The sequence below is a fragment of the Neofelis nebulosa genome, chromosome 7 (assembly GCF_028018385.1).
Source record: "Neofelis nebulosa isolate mNeoNeb1 chromosome 7, mNeoNeb1.pri, whole genome shotgun sequence".
Classification (NCBI taxonomy): Eukaryota; Metazoa; Chordata; class Mammalia; order Carnivora; family Felidae; genus Neofelis; species Neofelis nebulosa.
Window position 1 is genome coordinate 32,638,073 of NC_080788.1, and position 10,355 is coordinate 32,648,427.

General features: G+C 61.6%; 1 protein-coding gene across 4 annotated transcripts; it reads right to left on the reverse strand.

Moving 5' to 3' along the window:
- Positions 1-1,542: 1,542 nt before the first annotated feature.
- Positions 1,543-10,014, reverse strand: ISLR2 (immunoglobulin superfamily containing leucine rich repeat 2). 4 transcript variants are annotated; one of them, XM_058737080.1, is made up of 4 exons: positions 9,447-9,548; positions 8,902-9,016; positions 6,730-6,836; positions 1,543-5,291 (listed from the first exon to the last, which is right to left on the reverse strand). In XM_058737080.1, the coding sequence occupies exons 3-4, from the start codon at positions 6,824-6,826 to the stop codon at positions 3,043-3,045; spliced, it is 2,346 nt and encodes a 781-aa protein (XP_058593063.1). In that variant the 5' UTR covers positions 6,827-6,836; positions 8,902-9,016; positions 9,447-9,548; the 3' UTR covers positions 1,543-3,042. The 4 variants fall into 4 exon arrangements, with proteins under 4 accessions (XP_058593063.1, XP_058593065.1, XP_058593062.1 ...); XM_058737082.1 differs by lacking the exons at positions 8,902-9,016; positions 9,447-9,548 and adding an exon at positions 9,870-10,014; XM_058737079.1 differs by lacking the exons at positions 8,902-9,016; positions 9,447-9,548 and adding an exon at positions 7,438-8,511.
- Positions 10,015-10,355: the final 341 nt, after the last annotated feature.

Here is a 10,355-nt window from a genome sequence, read left to right on the forward strand (position 1 = left end):
GGGATCTGCAGGAAAACCCCCAATCCTCAGACAGAGAGGGCAGGAAGGATCCCTTCTTTTCCCTCTCCCTCCATATCCATGACCAGAGGATCGGGTTAGACCAAAACTGCTAAGCACTCATCCGCCCAGTCAGGCCTCTGCCAAACGCAATCATGTGGGTGGATTCCTGAACCAGTTACAGAAATTGGGCCAGTCCCTGCCCCCTGCTCAAAGGCAGCATTTTCAAGTAGAACAAAGCTTTTACAATAAAAGATTGTATTTCTGAGGGGCGTCTCTGACACAGTGGGGTGAGGTGTAGGGGCAGGGCTCTCGAGCTGTCACTCTTCAGAGAGGAATTTTTCTTGGACACAGGTTTGCCAGTTTGAGCGGGCAATCAGGGCTCTGGCCCTGGGAAGTATCTCAGCCACAGCCTCTGCCAGGAGACAGGCTAGGATGGGAGACAGGGTGTCTGGACCTGGGCCCAGTCCCCAGCCTAGACTGGTCCAATTAGGAAGACTTAATACTCACGGAGAGGGTGACGGAGGAAAAGAGATCGGAAGCTGAAAGAACAGAGAAGCTGAAAGAACTCTTCCTTTCCTCTTACACCTCCCTTCCTGGCCACTCCCTGTTTGGGGGGGGGGATTGTCGGGGGTTGAGATTCAGCTGAAACACACAGTCAGCCCAACCCCAGGACTGTAGGCTGGTCAGGAGCACAACACGCACTCTTGATCCCTCTGTTTCTTCCCCTGTTCTCCACACAAGAAGCCTCATTTCTAGGACTATTAAATCAGTGTGCTTTCAACCCTGATTCTACATGTGCACCCACCTCAACCCACCCCGAGAGACTCACGGACCTTGTCAGTTGTCCGTCGTTCACTGAGTACCCCCTCCCCAAACGCATGCACACCCACGGCATGCACTTGGCAATGCACACACGGCTCCTCCACTAAAGGTGCCAACTTGTCCTGTGCAACCAATCCTGCCTGGTTTCCCCTTTTCTGCTCTCCACCGTCTGCCTGCTCTGTAGTTTGCGTTATTTGTGACTTCTTTTGTGCCAGCCATGGCAGTCTGGCCCCTAGGAATGCCCCCACTGGCTTCTCAGAGAACTCAGGGACTGGAGTTGAGACAGAAATGAGACAGTCCTCTCTCTCTCTCAATCTCTCTCTCTCACACACGCACAACCACACCCCATCCTAGTAAAAGTGTCAACCCATGGAGGATTTTGCACCTGCGCAACACCCTCATGCACACACCCCGGGGCTCCCTCCTGTTCAGTCTGCAGAGACCCACCCCACCCTCTCCACAAGCCCTCTCCACTCATTTCCAGCCTCCCCCATCCCACGTGGTTTCTCCCCCTCCATCCCGGAGTTGGAGGCACCAAGAAAGAGCAGGCGCCGGTGTAGACACCTGGCAAAATCACAGGACAGTCAAACCGACAGGCAATCACACAAAGGATCCCAGTGAGAGGATCCAGGGGCTCCTTCCTTCTGCGGTTTCCTCCAGCAAACCCCCCCCCCCCAGGCTTTCTTCCACTGTCCCCCGACAAAGAGTCACCGAGCCCAGTTCAAATCGATTGTTTTATTGACTGTTTACATACAGACGCCTTTAGAAAAGGGCGCGGGCTCCAGGGGGGCTACTCCGCCCCGGGCCGCACTTGTGCTGCGCTTGGTGGACAGGGGCGGTCTCGACGCCCGAACCCCCCAAACCCAATCCCGACGTGTTCCTTCAAGAACGAAAAAAGTACCCCCCCCCCCCGCCCCAGTTGCCGCGCCGCGTCCACCCTCCCATCCCCTCCCTCTCCGCCCACTTGCCTGCCCGCCCGCCCCCCTACACTACACGGTCACACTTTACAGAACACAGACTTCTCCTACAGAGCACGCTCGTCTAGGACTATACGCCAGGCAAAAACTGTTCCTGTGGAAGGAGGGGCGGGGCGGGGAGACTGGAGGACCTAGGGGCTTTTCTCCATCCGGATCCCGCTGCGCTGTCACACGCCAGCTTTGTGCGAAACAGGGTGCAAGCGCTTAAGACAGACCGCGTCCAGGAGGCCGCAGTGGCCTTCCTTTGTCACACTCCCCCACCCCCCGCCCCCGCCTCGTCGAACCGAGGTCTGGGCCACGTGCAGCAGCGGAAGCGGAGCTGTCGAGTGCTTGGATCTCTGAAACCCCCAACTCACCCACAACGAAATTCACCCGGGACCAAGCCCACACTCTCCTCATTAAAAGGGAGGGCGGTTCCGCTGCGCTTAAGTTAGCAGAGAGGGAGAGAGAAAACGGATTCCCCGCCCCCCCTCCTCTCACACACACCCAATTTTCCCAGAGGCTGGGAAGGGAGTGTTAGCACCAGACCCGGAGTGTCGTTGTCCTTTGGAAAAAAACAAAAAACGAAAATATGAAAATCAGAGTGTGCAGCTGAAAGGCGCCCCAGGCACCGGGCTTGGCTCCAGCTGATCAGAAGCGGATTGGGGAGGGGGGGGGGAACAGACGGGTTTGTTTCCCAGTCGGAAGGGGGCTTTGAAACTAAAACTAGGGAGTTGCTACCGAGTCCTGACTTTCGGGACGTGCACCCCGGAAAGGGCGGAGTAGGGGTCCAGGCAGGACCCTACAGCGGTCCACGCAAGGGACATCTGCTGAGGGTCCCAGAATGACACCCTGCCACAGCGTTACCACCGGATGTTTCCAACGTCTTCTCCCGTTTCCTCTGGTTCCAGAGCCCACGGTGGGACAGGCTGCAGAGCAGATTTCGCAGATAACAATTGCGGTGGGAATGGAGAGGTGTGGATTTCGCTTCCCAGTCCGTGGGTAGAGCTAGTAACCGTGCTTGCGGTGGTAATGGAACTGAACCCACAAGGACAAGGACAGTAGTGGGCGGCCTGGGACTGCTGAAGTCGCCCCACTCCCCACTGGAAGTCCCCAGTAGTGAAGATCGGGTCTGGTAAAGGGGCGGAGTAAGTGAAGGTTGCGGGTGGGGGGTGGGGAGGCTTACGTCCTGCCAGCCCTAGGCTTCAGCTCCCAGGTACCCAAGGTGGGGGATGGGAATGGGCGGGCCAGTCAGGCTGGGGGTTCAGCCTGCCGTCTGCCTGTAGTTGCCATTAATCTCCTGGGCGATGTTGACCGCCTCGGCGCCCAGGGGCAGCCGATCACTGTATTCAGAGCCCGCCTCGAACTCCTCTTGGTTGGCCTTGGACTGGGACTCCACCAGCGAGCAGGCCGCCAGGCTCTCCTCCCTCTGCAGGTCCCCACCTGGGTCCCCCTGCTCCGCGTCTTCATCAAGGCCCTCCCCGGGAGCCTCCTCGGGCTCCACGACGTCTGCCTCACCGCCTGCCGGGTAGCTTTTCTCGGACTCGAGGTAGGACGCACGGGGGTCAAAGTCTGCGGCGATGCGTTTCTCCATGGGGTCAGGGGCCTGGGGCCGCAGTATAAGACGATAGGGCTTACCCGGGTGTTTGGCCAGCAGATGGCAGCAGGCGGCGCCCAGCAGGGGCACGGTGGCCAGCACCAGGAGGAACACGCTCACTGCCACGATAACCAGCAGCGAGGGCAACTCCTTCTTGGTGGCAAACACCACTTGCACGTGGCAGGCCTCACCTGCCAGCGCCAGGCACACCGAGTAGTTGGTGCCAGGCCGCAGGCCGCGGAACCAATAGGCGTTGACGCCCTCCTCCACTCGCGACCACTGTACAGCTGCGCCGCCCCCCGCTGGGCACAAGTAGAGCAGGCGCAGCGGCCGCCGTCCCGGCCGCCCGGCTCCCCCAGCCCCGCTGGGCCCAGATCCCCAGCGCGCCGCCAGCGGCGTCAGCTGCACCCGAGCCTCACGCTCCGCCACGTCCAGCGCGATGACGCCCAGCTCAAAGACGTGCTGCTTGAGCTCTGCGCTCTGATTGAATGCGTGGTTGGACACGTACCGCGAGGGGTCCCCGTGGCCACAGCGTTGCTCCTCCACCGGATCTGCAGAGACCTGGTCTTCTGCCTCCTCTCCCTCACCTGCCTCCTCCTCCTCCGGCCCCGCCTCCGTCTCGCCCAGGATGCTAACCCGGACCAGGCCTGGGCCTTTGATTTTACCCTCGGGTTTGGAGGGTAGGACGCTGTTGCCCCGGCCTTTGGCTGTGGACTTGCGCTCAGAAGTAGGGGCCTGCCCATCAGAGTCTCCCCCAGAGCCAGGAGCGTGTTTTGGGGGCCCAGAAGCCGCCACTGCCACGCGTAGTGACGTGGAGTTGGCACCCAGCTCGTTGTAGGCACGGCAGGTGTAGACACCTGCTTCCTTGGCACTCAGGAGCGGAACCAATAGGGAACCGTTTGTGAGGGCCAGGAAGCGTGGGTTGGCTGGGGGTGCGGGCCAGGCGGGTGCCGGAGTCGGGATTGGGGCCTCCGTCTGCGTTGGCCCGTCCCCATCTCCTTCCTCCTCTCCGTCTTCCGCCGCATCCGCGTAGTCCTCCCCGCTCTGGACCGGAGGCTCTAAGACCACGGTGCCACCCGGGATCTGAAGTTGCCATTGCAGGCGGGGCGTGGGATGTCCTTCCGCGAAGCAGTGTAGCAGGAGCGCTAGGCCCGCGGGCCAGGGGCTGTCCGGTGCCTCAGGCGGTGGTTCAGCACTCAGACGCACGCTGGGTGGTGCACAGGACAGGGCGGGCAGGCGGTGCACCGGCACCCCCTGCAGCGCGGGAGGCGAGGCGCACGCGATGGAGTCGGGCTCTGGTAACGAAACCCTGGTGTTTGCGGCCCAGGCCTGCAGCCACACAAGGCTGCAGCCGCAGTGGAAGGGGTTGTGATAGAGTTGCAGATGTGACAGCGCGCTAAGCGCGTCGAAGGTGCCAGGGGCCAGTGTACGAAGGCGGTTGTTGTTGATGCGCAGGGAGCGCAGGTCGGGCAGCGCACCCAGTGCGTCCCGGGGCAGCGAGCCCAAGCGGTTGTGGTTCATTTTGAGCAGCTGCAGCGCGCTCAGGTTACGGAGGTCGCTCCACGGGAAGCTGGATATGAGGTTGTGGCTTAGGTCGAGGTTCTTGAGCTGGCTCAGCACCGCCAGCGCGCCCGGCTCCACCGTGCGCACCTCATTGTGCGCCAGCCACAGCGACGTGACCTGCGTGACGTCGGCGAAGGCCCCACGCCGCAGCACGGTGATCTTGTTGGCCGACAGACTAAGCGTGGTCACGTTGGCCGGCAGTCCTTCTGGCACCTCGCGCAGCTCCTTGTAGGCGCAGTCGGCGAACTGGTGTGCATACTTGTCCACGCAGGCGCACGGCTCTGGGCAAGCTGCGGCCCCTCCTAGCAGAGCCCAGGCCAGCCACAGAGCCCGCAAGCGCACCATCGCGGATCCTGCGGATGGAAGCCGGGGGGGAAGAGGGGAGAAGGTGACTTATGAGCCCCAGCTTTCCTCCCCTTTTAAGCGCTGCCTCCGCAAACCCATCTAGGGCAGGCCCTGGGGTTCCGGTAATCTCCTCTGCGCTCAGGAGTCTCTCTCCCACACGAATGGGGCTCAATGGAAATCTCAGGATTCAATGCATGCTCTCTCAGGGCCCTGATTTCCGTTTCCAGCGGATTTATGCCTCGCTTTCCACCCCCCTACTTGTTCGTTCAGTCTAGCAGTGGTCCTTCCAGAGGCTCTGCAGCTCACCTGTCTGTCTGCTCTGGGCTCTACCCTGGCCCCGTGTGTTTCTGAGCCTTCGTTTAACTCCGTGAGAGGATACACAGAGAAGGTATTTTTGTCCATGACCTGTCGTCCTTCCTCCAACTCTTTGTCCCCCGCACAGCACTCTCACGCACACACCCAGACAGCACACAGCAATACAAACACACGCTGGGGCACCGCCATCCAACAGCAAACTTTTACAGGGTTCACAACACATTTCCTAGCACAAAAACACAAAGACATGGACACACTATACTCTGGAGACCTCATTGTTCTTTCAGCTGAACTTTAACATCAGGACAGCGTTTTCCCTTGCGTGCTTTCCTGTTCATTGTGGAAGCTGACAGACACAAGGACACATGTCCTCACACGAACTGACCCACACTCAGGGACACAGGCGTGCACTTGCGCACAAAAGCCCTCCACTGAGACTGAAATCCCAGCTGATGGGCAATGCCCACAACTTGCGGTGGGTGGCAGGAGATGGGACCCCTGGCAGCAGACTCGACCCCCCCCCCCCTCCGTCAGACACCAAAGCAGCCTGCCCTGGGCTGCAACTCCCTGGAGGGGCCAGCCGAGGTTGCTATGTCAACTTCCGACTGAGGAAGGAGATCCTCCTCCAGGCAGGGACCTTGAGCATTGAGGGGGATGTCACTAAAGATTCCCTTTCCCATCTCCGAAGAACGCAGGTGAGGCGGCTCCCAGAGGGCGTTGGGGTCCCCAACCGACGGGTCATGGGGGCTGCCACTAGCTAAGGAAGTAGGAGACGGTGTAGGATTCCGCCCCTTTTCTGCAGCTCCACGATGCCTGAGCAACCCCTCCCCGCCCAACAAAAACCTTCTTATCCCCAGCCACACAAACCCACTTAACGCAGACCACCCCGCCCCCCGCTGCCGCCCCCCCCCCCCCCCCAGCTTCCCTCTAGGGCTCCTGGCAGGTTGGGCAGAGCCCCTCCCACCCTCCCGTCCTTAGGAACCCAGGTTCCCCACGCCGCCTTTGGTCCGGGGAGAGGGCCCCTCCCCACCCCTCCGTGGACGCCCCCTGACAGCGCCAGCGGGGTATGGCACCCTAGGCGGGATCTGCCCACACCGGGGTCGAGCTTGTGGGGCGGCCCCCGCGGCTTACCCGCTGCTGACTCTCTGCGCGCTGCCCTCGGGCTGCAACCCCTTCTCCAGACTGATGTCTCGGCGCCCAGACGATTGCCCAAGGGCGCTTTCCACATCTGTTGCTGGCTGTGGAAGACAGGGGAGGGGCAGAGAAAGGGACAGGTAATTGTGGGGACGGCCCCGGGCCCTGAGGTCCTGCTTCAGTTTCCCTTTCGCGTCTGTCCCCGCCCCCCCCCACCAGGTCTGTCTGGCCGCAGACTGAACAGAGTCCTCGCGCGCTCCCGGGCGTAGCAGGGACGCGCACAGCCTCTCCCGCCTCCCGCATCGCCCACATTTGTTAAAACCTTAGAGGCTCTCCCCGAGGCTGAGACGCGTTGGTCTCAAGGGGCGCCCCCACACCCACCGCCCTCGTCTGGGCTCTTCCCAGTTCACCGCACACGCATAACCCGCGTCCCTCCGCACTTACACATCTTGCAGGCATTGTCCCTGTGCCTAATCACACTGCCCCCCCCCCAGGTTCAAACACATTTCGTACAGACACACGCAGACCTTCACACCCTCCGCCCAGTCGACCTTCACATGTTAGAATTGTCCCTCATCCTGTAATAATAACCCAGTCGATGTGTTGAGCCGTCCTTGCGTTCACACTCATTTTCAAAGGCACGCCTTCACGCGGGACACTCACCCTCTCCCCCTCCCGCGCGCACACACATTCACGTTCACTCACCCTCACTCGCGGGTCCCGCCAGGGCCGGTGAGCTTCGCTGCTAATTGAACGCGAGCCGCTTTTACGCCCCGCAACACGTGAGACAAACCATCTTTGAGGAATTTGGGGGAAGGCAAGAAGCACGACTGAGGGGGGGGCGTGTCTTTGCCTTTAAACTCTTTTTGCAAATGCGGGCTGTGGCACAGACAGACCAGGAGTGAGTAGGGACCCGCTGAGCTGCGCGCAGCCGGGCTCGCGCGGACCCTTCCTTCCCGCACTCCCCTCCCCACTAGCAGCCTCCTCCCCGAAGCCACGTTCAACACGATGCATAATTGATAGTGTTAGCAGAGCGCCTCACCCTCCCTGCTATTTTTGCCAGGATCTGGGTGGATGCAAGCCCTGGTCTCCCCCGCCCCCCACCAGTCCAACCCGAAGACTGGAACGCACGACCCCGCGGGGCGCGCGGGGAAGCGACGCCTCCTCCCCAGCCCACCGCCACCCTGCCCAGCCTCTTAAGCCCTACTCTTTAAGTCTCCTCTTTTGTAGCAAAACCAGCGCTAGAAGCCCACAGCCCCACACGCCTGCCTGTGCGCCCGGCGGGGTGCGGCGGGTGTGCGGTATCAGCCTCTGTCTCCGCAGAAGGCTGGCCTGGGCGCACCCACGCGCCTCGCTCTCAGGTCTTGCCAGCCACAGGCGAATGGGGCACCGGGGCTGCGGCAGACCGAGGCACCACCGAAAGGGATGGTTACAAAACGTCCGCTCCTCCCGAGCAGTGTGGGCTGGGTACTTAAGGCCCGAGGCTCTCTCTCCCCGTCCCTCCCTCGCCCACATCTTCACAGCCTCACCACCAAACGCGCCGTCAACCCCACACACTATCCCCCGATGCCTCCGCGGCCCGCCACCGCCAGCATGTCTCACACCCTCACACAACAGCCGGCCTCGGCAGATTCGAATACTCGCTGTTCCCGACTCTCGCTCCCTGTCTCTGGCGAAACCCCGACATTTCTTTTAGCGACGAGGAGGCGGAGGCGCAGGAATGTCGAGGCATTTGGCTGAAACTCGATGTGTGTCTCCCGCACTGCCCATAGCAGCCCTGGAGACAGAGTTGCTGGCCAGAATCGAGTAAAGGGGAAGGGAAACAGGCTCCCGGAGACACGCAAACGCCCCCCCCCCCCCCCCCCGCCTCTTTCCCCGGTCCTTTCTGTAGACATTGAGCTCTCAGGGCACACGCGGCCCCCAAGCCCGCACCTCGGGCCGTAGGGTTCTCTGGCGGTGGGTCGATGGCGCGGGTTTGGGGCCTCTGAGGAGATCAATCTCCTGATTTGAGTGTTGAGCATTTTAATGAGCTAGGGAAGTGGGGAAGAGAGACGCACGAGGAGCGCTGCAGCTAAAGAGACCACCCGACCGGGCGTTCCGAGGATCCTTTGTAAATTAAATATGAACGGACTGGCGCACGCCTACTCCGCATCCCTCCCCCTCTCTTACTCTTGCGGCCGCTGCTGGCGGCGTAGCGGGCTGGGACCAGACAGCTCGTACGGATCAGAATTTAGAACCCAGAACTTCACTCCACTTCCTTGGGTCTGTGGTCCCCACGGACGACCTAGGGGGAGGACACAGGGGAGCTCTGAGAGGGGAGGTGTCTTCAAGGAGGGTGGGAGGGTGAGGGCACCTTGACCCTGCGGTGGACACTGCGACGGCCCCCTAGTCTGGGGATGAGTCCCTGCGGTTGGGCCAGGGAGTGGCGCGGCTGGCTGGCCAGGCACAACCTCTTTGTCTGCAGAGCAAGGGGTGGGGGGGCGGATTGGGAACGCTGAGGGGGCGGTTCTGGGAGCCTCGGTCCTAGAAGAGGGGTCTGGGAGGCGAGGGACCAGTAGCAAGTAGGAGGGAGAGGCAGGCCCGGGATGGGGGCTCCTGGAGACTTCCTCGGGCGGGGGCGGGGGCGGGGGGGGGAGGGGCGCCTGCCCTAGAGGCGGGGACCGAGGCTGCGACTTGGAGGCGCACAGCTTGTGGACCCCCGACCCAGTTTTCACCTCTTTTTCTGGTCCTTTATGCCTTCGTCGAGGAGGCGGACAGGTAGGCAGGTGGGCAAGGGACAATTTGGAAGCGCTGATGGACTGGAAGACAGAGACTGGAGAGTAGAAGGGAGAATGGGCTCGCTTATTCTCTGCGGAGAGCTTCCCAGGACCGCAGGGACCCGCCCCTCCAGCGTCCCAGGAACCTACGGGGCCCACGGGCCAAATAAGACCTCTTTTCCTTGGCTCACTTGCCAGGGATGCAGAAGCCCGGAGAATTTGGCAGAGAGAGACAGGGCTCCAGGGGCCAGGAGGGCGCCTATGGATGTGGTGGCCACCCAGGCGAGGGCGCAGACTCCCGCGGGCTCCTGCGACTCCCGCCCACTCTCCAGCAAGCGCTTTTGTTCCCCGAGCCTACCCGGGGGGAAAGACAACCCTTACCCCCGCCTTCGACCCCGGAGCGCCCAGGGCCTGCCCTGGCAAAGTCCGCCGAGGCCTGGGGTTGGAGCCACGACTCCAGGATCAGCCTCCGGGCTCAACTAGGAGAGGACAGCGCGTTTCGCCCGGCGCCGCCCGGGCGCGCAGGAGCAGGTCTGATGTCTATACTGTTAATAATGGTACAGTTACTGAGGGGCTGGGGAACCGGGAGCGAACACACCACCCCCGCCGCCGCCCACGTATTTGATCGTTAAAGAAACAGGCACCTAATCAGGTGCGTGGAAGTAGGTGTGGGTGAAGGAGGGATTTCAAGGTTCTAAGCCGCCAGAGGGGAGGGCCCAGAATCGGAATCTGTAGAATCCAGGCTCAAGATTTTTGACCAGGTTGGGGTCCAGACCCTAGACAGACGCAGGGGCCAAGAGCTGTGGCTCCGGGCAAATTTTTGCGAACCGACTTCTAACTTTGACTTTGCGGACCCGGACGGTCCGG

Excerpts from the sequence above, each read along its gene's own strand:
- ISLR2 (XM_058737082.1), bottom strand. The coding sequence starts at position 6,826 with ATGTGGAAAGCGCCCTTGGGCAATCGTCTGGGCGCCGAGACATCAGTC. Across the intron at positions 5,292-6,729 it reads GCGCAGAGAGTCAGCAGCGG|GATCCGCGATGGTGCGCTTG; the intron begins GTAAGCCGCGGG and ends TTCCATCCGCAG.